The sequence below is a fragment of the Sitophilus oryzae genome, unplaced genomic scaffold (assembly GCF_002938485.1).
Source record: "Sitophilus oryzae breed Bouriz unplaced genomic scaffold, Soryzae_2.0 scaffold_85_pilon_pilon, whole genome shotgun sequence".
Taxonomy (NCBI): Eukaryota; Metazoa; Arthropoda; class Insecta; order Coleoptera; family Curculionidae; genus Sitophilus; species Sitophilus oryzae.
In genome coordinates this window covers 632,370-656,526 of record NW_022147483.1, presented here as the reverse complement: position 1 = coordinate 656,526, position 24,157 = coordinate 632,370, and the positions used below count along the sequence as shown (strand labels likewise).

At 29.1% G+C, this 24,157-nt stretch overlaps 1 protein-coding gene across 2 annotated transcripts; it reads left to right on the top strand.

The window, feature by feature from the left end:
- The first annotated feature begins 1,965 nt into the window (after nt 1-1,965).
- LOC115890146 (carbonic anhydrase-like) lies at nt 1,966-23,481 on the top strand. Of its 2 annotated transcripts, none has more exons than XM_030910307.1 (7): nt 1,966-2,263; nt 15,082-15,116; nt 21,010-21,201; nt 21,266-21,384; nt 21,988-22,083; nt 22,271-22,492; nt 22,917-23,481. In XM_030910307.1, exons 2-7 carry the CDS (start codon nt 15,083-15,085, stop codon nt 23,052-23,054), a joined length of 801 nt encoding a protein of 266 aa, XP_030766167.1. In that variant the 5' UTR covers nt 1,966-2,263; nt 15,082; the 3' UTR covers nt 23,055-23,481. The 2 variants fall into 2 exon arrangements, with proteins under 2 accessions (XP_030766167.1, XP_030766166.1); XM_030910306.1 differs by lacking the exon at nt 1,966-2,263 and adding an exon at nt 11,389-11,513.
- The last annotated feature ends 676 nt before the right edge of the window (nt 23,482-24,157 follow it).

Here is a 24,157-nt window from a genome sequence, read left to right as displayed (position 1 = left end):
TACGCCATTAAATGTGTCTCAGAAATCGAGCCCATGACATCTATGTCGGTTTTACTCTATCTAATAAATAGGTTTTCTCTGTCAAAACAGACCAATTTCGACCACCCTGTACAAACAATTTTATTTGTTTCAACCAGTAGCGTCCACACAGGTTTTACATTGAATAGTTTGGTGAAAAAATGCTAAACTGAACTTAGAGAAAACGTCTATTAAATTTCATAAAAAATAACATAAGAGTTTTTATGAAAAATGTTTTTGTTTGAAAATTTTACCACCCTGTATCTCAAGAATTAAGATGTTTAGGACATAATATATAATAATCGCCTCTTTGAATAGCATGTCATTAAGGAACACCCTATATATCAGAGAATTTACAAAAAGTGATAATATATGTTAAATCCTTACGTATCATGATTACTCATTTCATTAATACGAGAGTGTAAAGATTTTAACTCAACTATACTAAACATTACATTGATTCTATTTATCAATAATTATCATTTAACGTTAAAATAATGTTAAAATAGATTAATCATATGTATTAGCGAAGCAAAATTTCAATCAAAATGCGTCACTTTTTTGGTATCTTTATAAAACTTTGATTAAAGATATAATAATTACGGTAAGTAAGTAAATATGTAATTCAATAAAATGTTTGTAAAAGTTTCAGTATACAGGGTAGTCCCGTAATTGTAATCGGGAAACTTTGATACAGGGTGTAAAGAAGTTTCTTTTTTATTTCGATTTTTTTCAAATAATTTCAGAACTAGAGTCTATATTTGGATGAATTTTGGTGTCTCGTTGTTTTTTGACATGATAAATTTGATTTCCATGTCCTACATGTTCTTTAAATGTTTTGAAGAGTAATACATTTTCTTCCGTACCTGTATAAATCCACAGAGTGAAAAAGTATATATTTACGCCTTTTTTTACGTAAAAAACAGCGAAAACGTTGTTTTTTTCACTCAGTATTGTAATACAGATACACACGAAAAATGATTACTTTTCAAAACAGTTAAAAAAATTATGTAGGTGGCGCCCCCTGCATCATATTGACATCAAAATCGAATTTCTCTTGTCAAAAAACACGAATTTTCATTCAAATATGGACATTAATTCAGGAATTATTTCGAAAAAACGAAATAAAATTGAAACCTCTACACCCTGTATCTCCGAAACGAAGCATTTTAGGACACAATTATACAGGGTGTCCCAGAAATAAGTGCAAGTATTTTAAGGTGTGGTAGATCTCGATAAAAGAGACATATTTTCTCTTTATCGTTTTTCAAATGAAAATTTCCAAAAAAAAAGATTTTTTGCGAAAATTTTGAGAACCACTGGATATTTTCTGGATTTTCTTTCTTGTAAATTGAATTTACTACCTATGTTGACATATTATCAAGAAATTATTTTTTTTTTAATAAAAACTAAAAAAATTTCCAAAAATTTTTTCAAAAAATTCGGAATTTTCAATTTTTTTTTTTGGGGAAAAAAACTCATAGGCGTGTTTCTGGGGTTGAAGTATACTACCAGTTAAAATACTTGCACTTATTTCTGGGACACCCTGTATATGAACTTTTTTACTTATATTTCTCCAAAATATGTTGCCGCAATTTCCTGATTATAATTCCGACCACCCTGTATATTTCCATGTTTTTCAAGCCAAAAATATTCTGTAAAATCTGGAAAATTATATTTTTTAATATTATTTCTTTTTATAAATATAAACTAAAAACCTGTTTTCGAACAAAAAACAACCTTTTTAAACACAAATTACCAAAAAAACTTCACAAAAATAAAAAAATATTTTTGTTACACACAAAATTGAGAAAATTTTTTAAAACAATTTCAAAAATTGCTTAAAAAATACTCCTCTTTATTCCTGATCCTTCCTTTCACTGACGCACACTTCATACTATGTAAAATACATCCCATCATCAGATGAAAAACCGAATCAAGTGTGCCACGACACCTGGAAGCATGGACAAACGAATAAAAGCGGCCACGGGCCACTAGATCGCCGGTAGTGCGTTTCCAGAACCGCCAAGTGTCCGGTTGGGGGCGTCCAGTAGCCGCGATTTCATCTTTTTTCAGCGCCAACACCGACCGAAGACGCTTTTCAGATCGTTTTCAGCGCTCGTTCGTCCACTGTTTCACTTTTCTCTTGTTTCCCGTCAAGTTTCGCGATCTAGAGCGCGCTCTTTTGTTTTCCTTCGCGTCTTTTGTTTTGGTTTCGGGTTTTCAGTTGTTTTTGAGCCTTCAGGTGAGTTTTTATTGTTTTATATATTTTAGAATTTTTAGAAAAAATATAACAGCAAAAAAAAGAAACAGAGAATGTTTTTTATTCTTTGGCGTATTACGTTTTAGACGTTAATATTTTATTTATAGACTTATTATTTTGATTGTTATAGCTAATAATATATTTGCGTACAAATATTTGATCAAAATAAAGCACGAATAACATTGATTATCTCTTAAAAATGTTTGATATTCAAAGACTAAAATAAGCCGCACTGCTGTTGTACTCTAGAACGTTTGTTATTTTGTAGTCTTCAAAAATAAAGCAAAATAGCAAAAATTATAGCAATAAATACAGAGTATTTAAATATACAGAGTGAGTCTTGAATAAGTGCAAAAAATTTTAGGGGCAGTACCTATATTTCGGCGCCAGAGGTTTTTTTGCAATTTTTTTTTGGAAAATTTGAAATATTTTGAAAAAATGTTTTTTTAATTTTAAGTTAAAAAACATAATTTCTTGGTAATATGGCAACATAGGTATTAGATTAAATTTACAAGAAAGAAAACCCAGAGAAGATGCAGTGGTTCTCAAAAAACTAAAAAATATCACTCTGTAGAAGATGTGTTTTTTTTTGGTTTTGTTTAATTCAGTTATTAGCTTGTTAGATTTAAAAAAAAATCACTCAAATTAAATTAACTAGAAATAACCAATTTATTTTTGTGTCCTTCAAGACCTAAACAGACTAATTACGCTTTAAAGCATACCAAAGAAAAAAAAACATCCTGTACATAAAACTAATTTAATTGGACATGCATTAAATCTTTGTTTGTTTGTGATAAAGTTGTATCAAGAATAAAATGTACTTGCTGGTAAAAGTTTGTGACTTCAAAGTTGCGTTTGTTTTTGAAAATTTATTTAATATTTGTCAAAAGATTTTTCTCTTAGTAAAATCTATAAGAATAATCATTTTATCTGAAGAGTCTATAATGAAATGAAGATGTTTTATTTCTTTGTTTTTAAGTTCTAAAAAAAATCTGAACTATAAAATTTGGCTGATACACATTAAAATTCGGTGATACACATTAAAAACACTCAAAATCAATTTATAAATTAAACATTTTTTTAGAAAATCTAAATATATTATATAAACAATATAGAACAAATAAGTCAAGATAGTTACAATACCGGGTGTTTCTCAAAAGTGCATCACCCCTATAACTTGTTTATTTTTTCAGATAAAAAACGAGATTTGGTATCTACACATATAAAATGCTAATGTTTATCTATGTCGTCTCTACTGAAGTAACGACTTGCTCTAGAAAGTTGCTTTTTTTACTAAATACTTACTTCAACTAGTATTATTATATGACATAAATTAGGATTGATTGACTTATTCAATTCTTTACTGTCACTTCCTGTTTCACCGGAAATTACTGCAACTTTTGATTTTTAAATGGCACCTTTGGTATTTTTTACTTTATTCGATAGAAAATGACACTCTCAATAGAATTAACTTTTGACATTTTCGCTTAAAAATCGTATTTTAAATTATTATAGATCGATCCCACTTCTGATGTATTGAAAACACAATTTTTTTATGAAGAAGCCTTGGAAAAATAGATTTGATCGTCTAATGTTTTCTTTGTGTCTTGTCCTGGCTGGTTAAAAGTTACCCAAATAGTATTTTTAATCATATATCAATGTTTTTAAATGGAACGAGGGTGGCTCATTAGCATATTTGGAAAAAGGCACTTTTTACGAATAATTTGGTACCACACACTTGGTATTTCGAGTCAAATTCTCGTTATGAACGGCATGTTACAATTTCAAATAAACCATATGCGAAAATGACAAAAGTTGACATGTGATATGTCATTCTATTCAGAGTGTCATTTTCTATCAAATAAAGTAGAAAAATACCGAGGATGCCATTTAAACATCAAATTTTATAGGCAGTTCCGGTGAAACAGGAAGTGACCGAAAACAACTGAATACGTCAATTAATCCTGATTTATGTCATATACTAACGTACCAAATTTCGTTTTTTATCTGACAAAATAAAAAAGTTACAGGGGGTGATATTATCATGGATTGTTATTCCCCAGCTGTCTTTGACGTCGTTTTTTTTTTCAATCGTGTGGTAGAATTCTATAAAACAGAGTAAAAAAGCTAAACAATCCACTTTAGAAAATCCAAAAATTCAAATGCACTCAGTAAATACAACTTGCGGTTATGCATAATGAGACTGCACCGCAATGCAACGCATAATTAAGTTTAAAAAATCGATTTTTTGTTGTCAATCTACATTAAATAAATAATTGTCCCTTGATTGGCATCCGCAGACGATTTGATTTAACCAATATGACGTAAAAGACGATAATAACATACACTTTGCTATAGATTTAAAATTCCCAGTGCATGCTCATTGAAGAAACGGTAAGCATGAAAATGCTTTAAATTAAACATTTATGTGAGATTTTTTATGCAAAATATGCTTGTTTTTAATTTTAATTATAACATTGTTTTTATAGTTATACAGGCTGTTATATACATATATTATTATCATTAATTGATCTGATCCTTTTATTTTTATTTGATTGTCACAAACAAACAACCAAATCTATTAAAATTCGTAACTAAAAAGATGTTCCACTAAAGGGGTCTATGTGCATTATGTCTATGGTCTAATGTTTAGAAGTATTTAGACAGAATTGTTACACTTTTCCTACAAAATTGTAAATATACTAATTTGTTAATAGCATTAGCTAAAAATATACTGAATGTATAAATAATTTGAAAATGTAAACGAAATGATCTTGAATATTAAATTTTTTTTGAAATTGTTAGAGAATAACATGAAGAGAGTCATAGCCTTTTTTATAAATTATGTTGATTACAGATGTTGACGTAAAAAAGTGTCTATATGTTTTACAGTCTAAGATATGTTTCTGTTAAAACGCTCCACAAATCTGAAGGTTTAAAAAAGAATTTAAGCAGAGCATGAAATAGAATTATTACAATTTTCAATGTCCCCAACAAAGTTGCAAGTAAATATAATCTGTTTTGAACTCTTATCTAAAAATATACTGGATGTATAAATAATACAAAAATGTAAACCAAGTTACAAAGGTAGGTATTAAACTTTTCAGAAATTATTACCAAGATTAATATGAAGAGAATCTTTTGGACCTTGTTCAAATCCAATCTATTTCTGAAAATTTGTCCTAAATTTCTCGTTAAACACTTTTATTCTTGTTATTCTTGCATTGTAGAGAGTGTTGACCTTCTGGTAATTTGAGGACACCTAAAGATTTCTGAGAAGACAAGGTCTCGAGTACTCGAATACTACTTGGAAGGCAAATTTTAATTGATCCTCATTAAGCGTACCTGCTCTTAAGGTAGTACTACTTTCTTTTTATTGAATAATCTTGTGAAACATTTTTATTAATTTTGAAAAATAAAGTTATTTCAAACAGAAATAAAGATACTCTGTATATTAAAATATACGTAAGTTTTCCTATGCTGTTGAAGGAGTATCTACTAAAATATTTATGACACAAAAAATACACATTGTAATAAAGAAAATTGCATGTTATATAACACACAGGGATGGACATTTTCTTAAAAACATCCCGTGGTATAAAATCGATCATTTTAATACATAATTCTCGTGTTTACTTCACTTATTTGTCTTTATATATTTTTATTCTGAAAATTATGTTCTCACACAAGAAGAATAAAACAATTATACTATAATAATCTCTTCTAAATATGTTATAATGGACTGGAAACTCTTTTTTATTTATTTTGTAAAACTTAAATCATTTTTAAGACTGTTTTTATCTGATATAATCTAATTTTAATTGTGGTATAAAAAATATTCGTGTAAATTGATCAAAACATCAGTCCAAATTGTTATTTAAAATTTAATTTGATTTGTAGATAGATATTTTATATTATTCCTTTTTTTATATTTTCTTTCCTGTAATAAACTTATAATTTAATCAGCTTTTCGTTGATTAGTTCTAGATTAAGGTTGATAGCGTTCGTCTTTTAATATTATTTTATTTTATGTGTCTGTCTATATTAAATTAACTAACTCTAATTTCTTTTAGAGATGTTTATCAAAATCGATACTTGTATCGATACTTTACCTAGAATTTCTTTATTTATTACATTGATTCGATTAATTCGTCTATTTTTTAATTTTAGTTGGTCTGATCACGTAATATACCGTATGATCGAAAAAAAAACGGCGTCGAGGCGAGATGAATCTCTAAAAGTCATTTACTAAAAATTGACATAAAACTTCGTCAAAAAATGATGCCTAATTAAAAAAAGATAGAATATTTCGAGATACACAAATCTATTTCGTTCGATTGTCATTCCCCAGCCGTCTTTGACGCCGTTTTTTTTTTCATTCATATGGTATTTTAAACAGTTTTTAGGGTGTCATGGCTAGGAAAATATTAAACCAAGAATTAGAAAAGTGTGATGTATGTACATGTAAGATTTAGAATACATACTACATTCTGATATCAGAAGTGGGATCGACCTACTAAACGTGCCACAAAAGTTTTAAAAAGTGCCAATATACCAAGTTGTGTGCAAAATCCATAAGTACCTAAAAATAAGAGACTGTTACAATGTGCAGGACACAAATTATAAGTCATATTTGCTAAAATAGATATTTTGAGTGGTCATGTTGATGTAAAACCTAAAGCAGTAAAAAAGTAGAACTTTGGAGGATTCACAGTTATCAATTAAGTTACGAATATAATAGTTTTGTTTGATTGTTTGTAATTTTAAACGTATAAAAAATTGATACTTATATTCCAATAAATTAAAATTATGGATCAATCAAATGAAAATAAAAAGGTTTAGATCAATTAATGATAATAATAACGTTACAGGACAGCCTGTATAACTATAAAATAATGTTATAACATTTTTTTCGTTGTCGAGAGCTTCAGTGATAAACTCAAAAAAATCTCTATATATAGCAACTTTCTTTCAATTCGATCACACTGTATATTATTCAAACATTTTTTTTTCTATAACAATAAATAAATTTTCAAACTATACTGTAGGCATTGAAGCTGTAAATGGTTTTATATCAAGTTCACCTTATATAGTTTTTTAAACCTTCAACTTGGTTGAACCTTGTAGTGCTTGTAGCAGAAATATATATCTTAGACCATATACCAACTAGATGGGTGTATTCATGAGGCATTTAGCAGCCATCATTAGACACAGACATTAAGAGTAAGTATCTTGTTAAATCTAAATTTTTAATATGAATCTCTAATAATATATAATTCTTAATAATCTTATCTTTTTATATTAAACATATTAATTTATCATTATCCAGCAATCATTTTTATATACCTAATTTTATTGTGATATCACCAGACTATTAATCAAACTGTATCAATTAACTGCAAATATCAGATTAAAAAATAAAAATTTGATTAATACATATTACGAATACTGTTTACTCAACAAATTTTCACATAAATATAAATGATTTAATAAAGTATGCTAAAATCATTTACGTTTCCTTGTCTATGTGTGTTTTATCAATTTGAAACCACGATTATTTGTAAACCTCATATGAAAATATTTCATATATTTTAGAAAAGTATACCTAGTTATCAAACATAATATTATTGTTAAAATATAATCTGAACATAATATACAAATCTGAGAACATATAAAAAAATGGAATTATAAATCTAAATGTGAAAGATATATTTCGAGTAAAAAATATTTTTTCGCATTTTCAAAAAAAACATTAATCATTAAAATATATATATTGATACTTGCCAAAAATTATTTTTATTTTTTTTTATTTTGGTTTTGTAGTAGAAAAAATCTAGTGACGTTGCCTAAAGCACAGTCTACACATAACGTTTTTCCTGCCAATTAAAACAGTCAGGTAAAACGAATTAAAGACTACCGTCGTATCAGTTTTTGAAAAGAAAAAAACATTATTTTACAACAAAATTCTATTTATGATTTAAATTTTATTTAATTTGTAAAAATGCGAAAGTAATTGTGAAAATAATATCGTTTGGTAATAATGATTAAATATCTTTAAACAATTTGGTAACATTACATTATTTTGTGAAACTGTGCAAAAGATGCTTGTTTTTAATTTTAGTTATAACCTTTTTATCGTTATACAGCCTGTCTTATAATAATATCATTATGATTAATTATTGATCTGTACCTTTTATTTTTATTTCACTGTTCTACAAATGTAATTTACTGAAATATTAATTTCCATTATACCATTAAAATCACAAGCAAACCACCGCAAAACTTGTATATTGCTAACTTAATTGATACCTATGTCTCTTATTCAAATGTATCCTTTTAGCTTTAGATTTTACATCAACATGCCCACTCAAAAGGTCTATTTTAACAAATATGACTTTATTATGTTTGGGTTTTGCAGGTTGTAACAGCCATGCCTTTTACCATTTTCTATGTAGAAGGTGTGATATTTTTCCAACGGATTTTTACGTAACAGCCCAATTTTTAATTTTTTTTGTAATGTTTACCTTTTCTTAAATTTTCCTTTATCGTTCTTTTTATTCATTAACACTGCAGGACTTGTTGCTGTTCTACGGTTTTATTTCCTTTTCCAGCACGTATGGATTCACACACGACATGGCATATTGGCACTTTTTAAACCTTTTATGGTACTTTTAGTAAGTTGGTCCCACTTCTGATGTCAGAACGTAGTACGTATTTTCCAAATAAAACACTGGATTTCCTTCGTAACTTCCTTTTGTTGCATTGTAGTACTCAGGATTACATAGTAGAGCGACCCAACATTCACAATCGCCTGTTCTTAACATTTTTCTTGATACGTTTTAACTGAACAAGTAAGGCTTAACAATGTTATGTGTAGACTTGCCTTAACATATACATACATCAACTAAACCCACTTATCAAATCATTTTTTTAATCATATTTACTAACAGGAATTAGCATTTTTTATAATCACGTGCCGCCGGTATAACACAGATATTTTAAACCCCAAAATCTCTTCCATGATAGCGGAAAATCCTTTTATCTATTAATCCACCAGAAATCGTATCTTTAATACTGTACTTAGACAGATTATTGTTTTATTATCGAAAATTCTAACACAAAAAGGCTTAATAATATGTTGGTATCTCCCTAGAGATATTCAAAACTATAGACAACCTCGCAAAACACAGTGTATCACTTAAGGGGTATCTATTGATCATGTGAGGCGTATTTGACTCCCTTTTTCCCCTGGTTAGATGTCGTGAAATTTGTCTCTCTATCATGATTTCTTCAGGTATTTACTTGCCCTTATTATTATCTATACTAATATATAATTTTTGTAAAACAGTGGATATTGCAGAGAACAATAATTAATATGTATATCTATACTAATATATAAAATCCTTAAGTGACTGACTCACTGATTAATCACGATCCTGCTCACACCACTCAACGTAAGAAGCTCAATTTTGGCATACAGGTTGATTCTAGAGTGTAGAAGTTCGATAAGAAGGGTTTTTCGAAATTCCGGTTCCAAGGGGGTAAAACCACCCCTCAAATATTACAATATTTTTTATTTATAAAACGGTCAAGTTTCCGAAAAAACGCTTAAACACGGATATTTTATTTTGTTTTTTTTACATATTTTAAGATTTTTTAAAAATGTATACAGGGTGTTTCGAAAAATCTGGTCATTGATTAATCACGATCCTGCTTAAAGCGCTGGACGTAAAAAGCTGATTTTTGGAAAACAGATTGACTTTAGGGTGTAGAGGTTCGATAAGAAGGGATTTTTCGAAACTCAAATTCTAAGGGGGTGAAACCAGAGTACGTAGATCGCCGAGTAGCGACAGAAACCGTCGGCTCTTTTGATGTGGTGAGACCAAATTTTCTTTCTCTCTCTTTTGATGTGTTTGACAGATAGACTACGTATTTAACTGCTCAACTTATGAAGTGGTCCTATAAACATGGTATACACTGCTCACAATTTGAAGTGGAATTAATTATAAAGTTTTATACATATCTTTTTTGTTTTGTTTTATCCTTATTTCTAAATTTGAATGTATAAAATATCTTACTGCTAATAAATAATAAAAAAAAAACGATTCGTTGCCTGAGGTATACTTGAAATAAAGTATATAGAGATATTTGATAAATGGCAACAGTGGCAACTTCGCTTCTTCGTATGACAGATAACCTACTTATTTCGCGCAGCCGCAAAGAAAATTGAAAACGGGACTGTCGCTACTCGTCGGTTTAGGTACTCTGGTGAAACTATCCCTCAAGTATTAAAATATTTTTTTATTTAAAAACCGGTGAGTTTTTCGGAAAAACTCTTAAACACGTATATTTTATTTTGTTGTTTTACATATTTTAAGATTTTTTAAAAAATTATACAGGGTGTTTCATAAAATATGACCATTGAGTGATCACGATTCTGCTTAAACTGCTTCACGTTTAAAGCTGATTTTTGGCAAACGGATTGACTGTGGGGTGTAGAGATTTGATAAGGAGGGGTTTCTCCAATCTCAAATTCCAAGAGGGTGAAAACGCCCCTCAAATATTACAATATTTGTTATTTAAAAAACGGTTAGTCTATCGGGAAAACGCTTGGACAAGGATAATTTATTTTGCTTTTTACATATTTTGAATTTTTTTTTTAAATCATACAGGGTGTTCCAAAAAGTTGGGTAATTGATTAACCATGATTCTGCTTAAACTGCTTGACGTAAAATGTTTTTTTTTTGGCAAACGGACTTTTCGAAAATCAAATTCCAACGAGGATGAAATTACCCCTCAAATATTACCAATTATATATTGTAATAAAGTTATATAATAATATCGCCATATTGTTTTTTCTCATGCTGACATAAATGTAAGAAAATTTTATCCAGTTTGTATGTTAATGGACATTTTTGCTTTGCTTTATCATCACCATTACAAATAATTAATTCGACGCGAACGAAGTCGCGGGTACACGCTAGTAGAATATACATTTCTTACTCACTTGACTTTAAAAATTGTCGATCTATATAATTTAACATCTATAATACCCAATATTTCATAAAGGCTATACCGCAAAGAAAACACCTCAGTCGATCAGTGCATACTATTAAACAAATTAACAACAAGAAAAAACTAGAACAAAAATGAACAAACAAAACATATTACTAAGGCTGAAAGTTACAAGGAACAAGGACAGACTTGTTATAACTTCCAATGGACTGCAGTTGTAAGTTTGTCTTGTTTTACTCTTCTATAATTTTTCAAGGAAACTCGATGTCTTGTAGTTTAGGAAAAACACGTCGTATACAACCTACTTATATAGTTTTTCTCGTATAAGTTTTCCTTGTTTCGAGATTATTTGATAAAATTTGTATCAGAAAACTATATTTATTTCTACTTAATAGAACACCCTGTATGTTTAATGTTAACAGCAATGCACACAAATATGTATTAAATTAATATTACACATTTTATACATTACAATTAATATAAAAAAATCCATATTAAACTATTCACCTGGCTCTTACTTTTTTCTGTGTATAGAAATCTTATTATAGATCTATCCTAAAACACTTTATAACGATTGGCGATGAAAGTTTTGTTTATTTTATGTTTTTGGCACTCAACTTTGTTTAATGGTCTTAAATAATATCAACACCGTCCAATATAAAGAGAAATTTTGTTTATTTTATCTAATATTTTGATTAATACAGCTTCTTTTAATAGTATTTTTTGAAATTTTTCGTATTTTTATTATACGAGCCCTAACAACTATATGTTGGGACAAGGTCTTTTTTTGCAATAAATATAGTAATTTGTTAAAACGACTCAATTTATTTTGTTTATTATTCTAAATTCAAACATTACAATATGATCTAGACAATTTTACTATATTTTTATAACTTTGCAAACAAATCACTTTTGATAATAGCTTATTTTGCCAAAATCAAGCCAAATTTGCTGACAACTATATATTGGGAGAGCACAACAAGAAATTTGTTTAATACGGAGTTACATCACCTTTCGCCTTAACAACTCCCTGAACTCTTAATGGCATTGTATTTACCAAAGATTGGCACATTTGAGGAGAAAAATTATCCCAAATTTCCTGCAGTTTTGTCCGCAAATCAAAAATTGTTCGTTGAGGGTGGTTTCTTAAATATTGCTTCATTTTATGCCACACAGTTTCTATAACATTGAGGTCCGGATTACTTGAAGGATGGGATAGAACTTTTGTATTTACCGAACCAATTTTTAGTTGATCTTGCTGAATGGCACGATGTTCCATCTTGTTGGAAAATATAGTCTTCGTTTGGAAACAATTCTTGAGCACTAGGCAAAAGTGAGGTCTCAAGTATATGTTGATATTTTTGGGAGTTAACAGTGCCATCTATAAAATTCAATTTGCCTAAACCTCTAGCTGACATGCAACCCCAAACCATAATCCCCTTAGGAAATTTAACAACCCTCTTTAAGCAATCTTTATGAAAGGCTTCTGCTTTATTTCGTATTGTTCTTTTTCGATGATCTCCAACGCAAACATCAAATTTAGACTCATCGCTAAATATAACCTTATTCCAATCATTTTGTGTCCACGATAATTTAGATTTTGCCCAATTGTAGCGATTTTTCTTTTGAATTCCTGTCAGTAGCGGTTTTTCTTTGGCCTAAATAAGAATTTGTATCAATAATCTTCAGGTAATTGATTATCAACACAAAATAAAGTTTACCTTGTAAAACCCCAGACAGCATTTATGGATATATTTTCGGCAACATTCTCTTGATATATTTAAACCAGTTACAGTATTCCATTTAACTGTTACTTCGCGAAGAGTACTTCTTCTCGCAGACTTGCAAATTTTTACTAAATTTCGTAAATATCTCTTGAGATACAGTTTTTGGCCTTCCCGAACTTTTACCTCTAACGTCTACATTGGCAGATTCGCCCTATTTTTTTTTATTATATTAAAGACCGTGGTTTTTGGAAAACTTAAATCATCAGAAATTTTTCGAATTGTTTTTCCCGTACTGTATTGACGAATGATAATTTCGCGTAGTTTTTGATTTGTAGCTTTTCCACGGACCATTACTTTGGATTAAATTAACAAAATTGAAAATTAAAAAAATTAAAATTTCTTTCAGTAAATCTCACTACTCAAAGTATCGGGTCACTTACAAGCTGTCAATGCTGAAGTAAACAGTTTGCGACGTTTATAGCAAAGCCGCCTATGATGATATTAATTATTTAAAAATACTTGTCCCAACATTTAGTTGTCAGCAAATTTGTCCTTTTATGAACAAAATCCGCTACTGTAAATATGGATTGATTTACAAATTCATAAAAATATTGTCAAGTTGTTTAGGATATATGGCTATGTTTATATTTAAAAAATTAAACATATATTTTTCAGTCATTTTGAAAAACCAGGGCAATAATTCCAAAATATGACCTTGTTCCAAGATGTAGTTGTTAGGGCTCGTAGTAATAATCACAAGAAATTAAAAAAAAACACAGGTGAACGATATGTTTCTGTTTTTGGAAAAAAAAATTAAGGAAGGAGGAAGGAGTATAATGATATCCATGTTTTCATATACAGGGTGAGAATCAGGCTTCCGAAAAAGCTCTATATTAGGTTTTTGGTTTGTGAACTTTATTACAATTTTAAGCCAACCATACCTACAGGTATGGTAGGCTATTAAGATCGGCAAAAAAAAAGTTTTTTTAATTTTACTCAAAATTAGTTATTTGGGCCATAAATGACCTAAATACAAAATATTTTCATGGTGTCTGTCTGTCTGTCTGTCCGTCTATCTGTAACACGATAACTCAAAAGCCGCTAAACCGATTTTAACCAAATTTGGCACAAAAATACTGTGGCACCCGAGAATCTGGCTATTAGTTTTTGGTGGGGGTGGGGCGTTAGTAAGGGGGTATGGGAGGGGGTTAAAAATTTTAAAAAATCGTAACTCCAAAATTACAGTAGCTAGCGAAACGCGGTTTTCAATTTAAGATTACGAATAATATTTGCAACAAAATTTGTAATAACATCAAAATCAGTCAAAGTCGCAGTTTTTGAGATAAAAAAAAATTGGAAATATTCCTTTTCTTTGAAACTAAAAGAACTGCCTACCAACCTTTTATTAACATATTTTAGTATGGGCGGCTATACGTGCCTCCCGGCGCCATTTTTTTACATAATATAGGGGCAATCGTAACGCACATTTTGAAAATATTTTTGTCAACATACAGGGTATATACATATTTTCATACCAAAGTACTGCATATTTTATAAGCTCAGGTAAATTTACTGTTTATTCAAAGCCTTCTTAAAATTCTAAATTTGAAGGATTTTAAAAATGTTTAACAGGCAGTACTGTATAATAGTATCTTCTTCGAAATTCGGTTTACCACAATACACTACCTATACAGATGCATTAAATACAAAGTCGTTTATCTAAAATTAATTGAATTAAAACGTCTGTCTAATTTGTTTATACTTATAATCTTTGGAAGTGTTCCAGCACATTTCAAGTCCTCTGTCTCACACTGGAAAATTTTAAATTCACAAAAACAGCTTTTATATGTCAAATACCATTTATTATTTTTGAAATTCAATTTTTCTTCGATATTTTAATACAAAATAATATAAACAAAGATTTATGTTACTTGGGAACATGAGTACAGTGAAAAACATTCTCTGTTACAAAAATAAACAGTATTTTTACACCTGCCTAGTTTCCAAACAGATACAGATAGGTCATTGACGTTTGATATTTTTAATTGTATTTTTCAGGATGCCACTGGAGTGGGGATACAACGAGGACAACGGTAAGACTTTATTGTTAATATACTGCTAATTATAATTAAAATTACTTACATACACTAAGAGGAATTATCAGCCGAACAAAAGAATACGAACTTTGTCTAGCCATAGCCTTTATAGAGTTTGAGAAGGCTTTCGACTCAATATATCCTAAGGCAATAAAAGAAGCCATGAGGAAACAAGGTATTGACAGGCCTTATATAGAAACTCCCGCCAATATATACAAAGAAGCCAAAGAAAGAGTAATAATATATAAAACAACCCCAGAGTTCCCAACTGGCAAGTGAGTACGACAGGGAGACGCGATATCCCCAAAGCTCTTTACAGCAACCATTGGCGTAACTACAGGGGTACCCGGGGGTGCCGGGCCCCCCCAGGTACTGCTGGACACCCTTCAGAGAAATCCTGAATTATGACTCTTGGCTACGTATTAATTTTTATTTGCTTGTGATGCAGTAAGAATGACGTTTTCTAGTTTTGTTTGGTTAATATTATTTTGTTGTGTTCAAAAAATGTGTTAATTTTATTTTTTTTTAAATTTGTAGGTATTTAAGTAATCTACGGGAACACGGTTTGATAACCAAGTCTATGAAATTTATTGATAGAGAAATTCATGTAAACGTTTAATTCAAAAAATGTGTTTTATAAATTATTTTTCATTTAAAAAAAAAAAAACAAAGCCCTAGGCCCCCCTGGGCTCAACCCTAGGCTCCCCCCAGGCCCACCCCAGGATAAATTGCTAGTTACTCTAATTATGATCCTGCTCAAACCACTCAACGTAAGAAGCTCAGTTTTGGCATACAGGGTGATTTTAAGGTGTAGAGGTTCGATAAGAAGGGATTTTTCGAAATTCCAGTTCCAAGGGGTGAAACCACCCCTCAAATATTACAATATTTTTTTATTTTAAAACGGTCAAGTTTCCGAAGAAAACGCTTAAACACGTATATTTTATTTTCTTTTTTTTACATATTTTAAGACTTTTTAAAAATGTATACAGGGTGTTTCGAAAAATCTGGTCATTGATTAATCACGATCCTGCTTAAAGCGCTTGACGTAAAAAGCTGATTTTTGGAAAACGGATTGACTTTAGGGTGTAGAGGTTCGATAAGAAGGGATTTTTCGAAACTCGAATTCTAACGGGGTGAAACCACCCCTCAAATATTAGACTAATTTTTATTTAGAAACCGGTGAGTTTTTCGGAAAAACTCTTAAACACGTATATTTTATTTTGTTGTTTGGTTTGGTTTGGTTGTAGTAGGTAGAATATCTCAAATGTATAAAAAATATACAAAATTATATATATTTTTAGAATGTTATATATTTTGTAACTGTTTAACATGGTCAACGTACTTTTAAAGAGTAAGTTAGATCTTTTAAATTCGCATGCATGTATATAAACAACATAAATAAATATACGCATCCTGATTATGAACAATTAGCAGAGGAAATGGCAGTCTAGTCACGACGATAAACTTTTCCTTTCTGTTTATAATTTATTATCAATTTATTTATTTCCTACGGGTATCGTATATAAATTAAAAAAGAAGAATGTTAAATAAAAATGGCTCTTGTTTCTTGTTTGTTTAGGGCCCTTGCAATAAAAATCAATATCGTTTTGTTTAATACACTTGTTATGAATATAATAAATAGTTTCAATCAAACTAATTTGTTTGTTTATAGTAAACATCATCAAAGTAATAAGCTACACATACAGAAAATTAAATGAAATTGAATATATCCATCACACGTTTAAATTTTCTTAAAATTTCTAATATACTGAAATTTTCAAAATAACTTCGATTTATATTTTTTATAATTTGCATAACTTTTTTTTTCAATTCAAAATAAAATAAATTTAACTTTCAGGCTTTGCCAATAATAATACTTTCGTAAAAAAATGAATCAAATGCTTCATTTTCTTTTTAATAATGATATTCCTATTGCATTTCCTAATATTAAAGAAAAACCAATGTATGTATTATTATTTTTTTCTACGAAATTATAGAATTTTGTTACGTTTGCCTAATAAGAAATAATTAGGGATTATTAAGTTATTAAGGAAAGGATGCAATAAATATGCAGATGCATGCAAATGCACAAATAGAAAAATATTATAATCACAAAATATGGGATTTAATAAGTTTGGACACGATATTTTTGAAAACAATAGATTTTTTTTGCGCATTAAAGCAAAAAATACAGCTTTTAAAAAGTTTTATCTGATTAAATGCTTCCTTTTATACCGTGTGTTACATCAACAACCAATTATTAATTAAAAAATTATCAATTTTTCCAGCTTATGTTTACAGAAAAAAATTAAATTAGATTTTTTTGGAAAAACTCAACTTTGAATTTTAATTTTGGGATTTTTTTGATTTTTTTTATTGGGACAAAAAGTTTTTACAATTATTACAGATTTTTTTTATCATCAGATTGAAAAGTATTTTCAAAAAGATATTCATTCTCGTCCATATGTGGCAACCTCAGGTGGCAACACAGGGTGTCAAATAAGCTGGCTGATCCCCTGTTAATACCAGTGGTTTTCAAAATGTAACCATTATTTTCAAATAGGTATTTGAAAGCTAAATACCTCATTATATATTTTAGTTTCTTTTAAAAATGGCAAATGAAAAATATTACAAAGGTTTGGTTTTGTAGCTCCTCTATACTCTATATTAACAAACTGTTTATAAAAATATTTATAAATATGCAAATAGCCCTTACCATATGTCTTGCCATACTTATATGCAACGATAATAAATATTTATGACGCCTAATTTGACAATAAAATTAACCATGTCACACAATCACTGATGATACGACTTAAAAAAATATATTCTTTGCAATATACAGACCTGATAGCATCATTGCATGTTAACAGACTTATTTACAAGACGTATTTACATGAACAAATTAATACTTTTAAAGGAGTTAAAGAAAAATAAACTCTGTCAACCATAAACATTAGTAGTAATAGAATGCCTAGGTAGAGAGTAAAATAAATAGTGTACCATTGTACCAAACTTCAGTGGGTGGTTCTACAGACTAACATGCTTCCATATTAAGTCATATTAAAAACATCTAAAAACTAGAAAGTCTAATCTTTTATACATCATTTATATACGACATTATAGTCAATAATATGTAATGATTTAATGTAAATTTAAAATTTTAGCATTGTTTAAGTTACTCGCATTTACTTTGAGATCACTTTAATTTGAACAATGTTGTATTTTTATGAAAATTGGTGATCTATTTCATTTAGTATTTCTGGTACAAACTTACTGGACTGTGATAAAAAGCAATATATAGATTCAAGCAAATGTCGATTTTCTATAATTAAAATCCGAACTTTTAAACCCGATCAGTTTTGCATCTGGCTGAACTTGAAAAATGCAATCTCTGACATAATGCATCGGTAGAAAAGGTAAAAAGAAACATCTGGTATAGGTAGTCGATAAATTTGAAGTTTATTTTAAAGGTCCATAACAAAAATAACATTTTTTTCGTGCGGTAAAAAATTGAAATACAGCCAAAGTACTGTTTAAAAAAAGTTTGATGAGGTGTATATTTTTTTTTGAGATCATTTCCAATAAAAACCATTTTAAAATCGAAATAAGTGTCTACTTTTACTATACAGCGGGTCTGTTAAATAGGTGCAAGTATTTTAACTCCATTACAGTATATTTCGATCCCGGAAATACATCTGTAAGCATATTTACAAAAATAAATTAAAATTATACATTTTTCTTGACATTTTTCTAGAAATTAAAAAAATCTTTTTAGTGTTTTGGTAGATTCTTCTGAAACTTATGATCATACAGTCTATATATGTAATAATAATATCTATTTTTGTATTAAAATTAAAATACAGTAATTTTAATACAGTAAATTACGTAAATCAATTTTAATTATATTAGTGCCATTATTAATAACTCTAAAAAAACACACTATACTTATTTTTTAACTACACTCATAAAATTAATTTTAAAAATTATAGCATGCGATTTTCCCATCGCCAAATATACAGGGTGTAAATAAATATACACGCTTTGTATAATTATTTATCAATAACAAACGACATTAATTAAACATTAATTAATGCTTATCTATTTTTTTAAATCAAGATCAAAACTTTTATAGAAATATTGACAGATAAAGAAGTTAAATGAACTATAATTATCAGATATGAATGGCTACGAGTATAGGAAATCTAGAACAACTTGTCTGTGTGATTATTTATATGAGCAATTTATTAACAAGAAGGACGCTCATTATACATCGATTTTTTAAAAATCTTGTTCTATGGTAGGTCACGCTGGTCAGTATTTTTGTAAAACAGTGGATATTGCAGAGAACAATAATTAATATGTATATCTATTACTAATATATAAAATCCTTAAATGACTGACTCACTGATTAATCACGATCCTGCTCAAACCACTCAACGTAAGAAGCTCAATTTTGGCATACAGGTTGATTCTAGGGTGTAGCGGTTCGATAAGAAGGGATTTTTCGAAATTCCAGTTCCAAGAGGGTGAAACCACCCCTCAAACATTACAATATTTTTTATTTAAAAAACGGTCAAGTTTCCGAAAAAACGCTTAAACACGTATATTTTATTTTGTTTTTTTACATATTTTAAGATTTTTTAAAAATTTATACAAAATGTTTCATAAAATATGACCACTGAGTAATCAGGATTCTGCTTAAACTGCTTGACGATTAAAGCTGATTTTTGTCAAACGGATTGACTGTGGGGTGTAGAGGTTCGATAAGGAGGGGTTTCTCGAATCTTAAATTCCAAGAGGGTGAAAACGCCCCTCAAATCTATACTAATATATAAAATCCTTATTACAGTTGAGAGTTGGAACCTTTGGTGTTACACAGCAAAATAAAACACTAAATCACCACAATATACCAAAACACTTTTACTTTTACACTGGACGCGCGTTTCGCTAACCATGTTAGCATCATCAGCAGATGATTATAAACTAAAGTACAATCTACAATCTACTTTAGTTTATAATAATCTGCTGATGATGCTAACATGGTTAGAGAAACGCGCGTCCAGTGTAAAAGTAAAAGTGTTTTGGTGTATTGTGGTGATTTAGTGTTTTATTTTGCTATAAAATCCTTATCCAGTTTGTATGTTAATGGAAATTCTTGCTTTGCTTTATCATCGCCATTACTAATGATTAATTCGACGCGAACGAAGTCGCGGGTACACGCTAGTATAAATATAACAGGATGTCTTGAAAATAAATTGAATATTAATAATTGATTGGTTAAAGTGGCAAATATCGTAACACAGTAAAACTCGGATTAGGAAAAAGCAAAAAGTCCACTTCAAAAACAGACAAAGCATGGTAAGGCCTCAAGGTAACTAAGTATCTAAGGTATTCAAGGACCTAATTCCAAAACTCCAAAGGAACTGCTAATATTTTGCAGGAATAAAGTACGGATTATAACACAGGTCTCCTGGCAGGACATATGGCTGTCAAGCGCTACCTGAACAAGCTCAACATGTATCATGGAAGTCTTTGCTGCAAACTTTGCGATAAAGATCCTAAAACATCTGAGCGCATAATGTGTCACTGTGAGGCTCTGGATCGTAAACGACACTTTTTATTTGGGAAAGCAATGCTAGAATCGAAGGAACTATGCTCCCATACTAACAAGGACCTGCACAAGTTGGTTCAGGGTATAGGGTTGTATAGGAGAGTAGGTTCGGACATAGAAAGTACTATTTTTTAAACTTGCGGAAAATTTCGAGAAAAATTAAAAATGGACATTTTCGGGGGGCAAAAATTTACATTGGGCATATTTTTAGAAAAAAAAATCCAAATTATTCAGTAATAATAGTATTTAACTGATTATTACTCTTTTTTTTTGTAGGTCCAGATAAATGGGCTCAGTGCTACCCCGAAGCCAATGGCCAGCGCCAGAGCCCAATTGACATCGTACCCATCGACTTAAAAACAATCAACACCAACAGAAGACTCACCTGGAAGTACATTCCAGAGAACGTCGTTGACGTCACCAATCCGGGGTACTGCTGGAAAGTACACGTAAATGGTGAAGGATCAGGTAAGATTATGAAGAAAAAAATTATTCTAATTATTTTTTTGTTAAAAAAGATGTGTTTTTGTAGAACTAAGTGGTGGTCCATTGGAGGGGAGATATATTCTGGAACAATTCCACTGTCACTGGGGTAAAACCAACCAGGAAGGTTCGGAACATACCATCAACGGTGAAAAATATGCTGGAGAGGTATTTATACATTTTTATATATACAGTATGACTCAAGATGACGAAATAGGTCCATATTAGATTGACTGTATAATATTTATACCCCATATTAATATTTGACTTGCATCCTTCATGATAGTGTTTTTTTTTGTAAAATTAAGTATTTTCAAATACAATATATTGAATAAAGTATACAGGGCGTTTAAAAATATATTAGTAAAGGTCTGAATCAAGTGAAACTATATTTGTCGGGTGTAAAATTTTATATTCTTTCAAAATATGTCTTACTTTGATCTAAAATTTTAGTAGTTTTAAGAGAGAGCCAAGGAGAGAAATCTCTATTTCTAGGGATTTTGGCTAAACTGAAAGAAAATTTGAATTTCTGTTTTAACGTTAAAAATTAAAAAAAAATACTTAATTTAACACAGTCTTTGGGTATAGAAAGAGCTTAAAAACATAAATTTAGATAAAAACTGTGTTGATTTATAATAAAAATAATAGCATAGTAATATATAGCATAGTAACCTCATAAAATAATTCCTGTTAAAAAGCGTTGTTGAAAAAAAACTCCAATAAATTTGTAATAAAGTAAATTGCTTTATTTTATGTTTATTTTATTTTTAGTTACATCTGGTCCACTGGAATGCTTCCAAGTATTCTTCATTCAACGAAGCAGCCAAACATCCAGATGGCCTATGCGTTTTAGGAGTTTTTTTAAAGGTATAAAACTACTTAAGAATTAACACTTATTAAAATAATTTATTAAAATTTATTACCTTTTGTCACATTGTTTTATATATTGCTTGGCCCCCAAGTTTTTAATCTATTTTCTTGAATGTCATGTATTATTAGTATGTACTTACACAGAAAAAGCAAAACCATTACATATAACTTTATTTGCTTATAGCCTGGCAGAAAAAACTTGGAACTGGACAAAATCGTGTGCCAACTGAACAAAATCCAGTACATGGGTGAAACCGCCAAAATTTTAGTTCCAGTAAACCCTGGGGCTTTCCTACCTCAAGACAGTGGCTACTACACTTACCAAGGATCTCTAACAACACCGCCGTGCTCAGAGTGCGTTATTTGGATTGTTTTTAAAGACCCATTAGAAATATCTCAAGAACAGGTAAGGTATAATATTATTTTCTTTATAATACGCCAAAAAAATATTTTAAACTTTTATATTTTAATAAATTATATACTTTCAACGTACAAATATTTGTTTTTAATTTGTAAAATCCCTAGACAATCCAGTTTTAGTCAAAATTCAATAAATTACTTGCAAATTCATAACGTTGCATTTTGCTAGGCAACCAGTAAAACAACGTTGAAAGTTTAATTTAATTTTATTTTTTTGTCTAATTTATGAAACTTATAGTACAAAATCAGTAGATTTTAATACAATGAATGTTGTATTAAATTACTGTTTGAAAATACAGCGTTTTAAACACATTTTTCAACTAAAAATTATAAATGATATAAAATTAATCACAAAATGGTGAAGGTGCCTATAAAAAATATTTTTCAAAAAAATTTCTTTTTTATTTCAGCTGGAGTCTTTCAGATGTCTCAGATCTTTCTGTCTGGAAGACCAGTGCCCTTGTGATGAGTTTAAGGGCTATGTCAAGACTAATTTTAGACCTACACTTCCACTGAATGAACGTGAAGTCAAAGAATGCCGAATTTAATAAAAAAAAAACATATATTTTTAGAAATAAAAATAGATTAATGTTATGTAGCTCCTAGCTATATTATGTTCTGTATTCAGAACAAGCAAAAAACTCAATAAACCATAGTGATATGACATTATATTCTATTCTTAAATGAAGAAGAGATTTTATTTTGCGAATTTAAAAACTTTTGCTGTGATTTGTTCATTGTTTAAAATGAAATAATAATATATATACCCTGTTTTTAATATATGGTTGAAATTTTATAAAGATTTTACGCACAATAATTGTTGTGTAGAGAAAAATAAATATATATTTATATGTGTATGTTAGATAATATATTATTTTTAGTACGAGAAAGTAGAACATTAAATTAGTTAAATGTATGTGCCTTAATATTAGTGAACTTTGACAAGTATATTAAATAAATGCATATAAAAAGTTATTTGTTGTTTTTTTATTTAAAACCAGACCAAAATATAATATATAAAAATAAACTAATATCACAAAATATATTGGCTAGCTATATATTCTGTTAAAATCCATATTGTTGGTTAAATCTATTTAATAATGATCTAGAAAATAAATAACTATATCTAAGTAACAAAGGCGAAGACCTGGCGCATTCGCCATATAGTGAAATCAAGTTATTAAGTTACTTTTTATTAATTATTTATTAAAAAGCTTGACACGCAAACGTGTTATATTTGTTCTATTTTATTAAAGCAATCCTTTAAACACATACGTATCTCTTTTCATTAATTTTGATACAGAGTTTTAGTTTAGCAATATATCAGGAACTGATTAAGAATATTATTTTTTCTTATAATACATCAAAAATATATTTTAAAGTTTTATATTTTAATAAATTATATACTTGGAACGTACAAATATTTGTTTTTAATTTGTAGTATCCCTAGAGAATCCAGTCCCAGTAAAAATTCAATAAATTACTTGAAAATTTATAACATTTCATTTTGCTAGGCAACCAGTAAAACAACGTTGAAAGTTTAATTTTATTTATTTTTTGTCTAATTTAAGAAATTAATAGTAGAAAAACAGCATATTTTATTACAATGCGTATTGCATTAAAATTGTGCATTAAAATACAACATTTTAAA

What these genes read in the sequence shown, in the direction of transcription:
- LOC115890146 (XM_030910306.1), top strand. Translation starts at nt 11,431, where the DNA reads ATGAACAAACAAAACATATTACTAAGGCTGAAAGTTACAAGGAACAAG. An exon ending in GGGATACAACGAGGACAACG is followed by an intron (nt 15,117 to 21,009) that starts GTAAGACTTTAT and finishes TTTTTTTTGTAG; the next exon opens with GTCCAGATAAATGGGCTCAG. An exon ending in TAGAAATATCTCAAGAACAG is followed by an intron (nt 22,493 to 22,916) that starts GTAAGGTATAAT and finishes TTTTTATTTCAG; the next exon opens with CTGGAGTCTTTCAGATGTCT.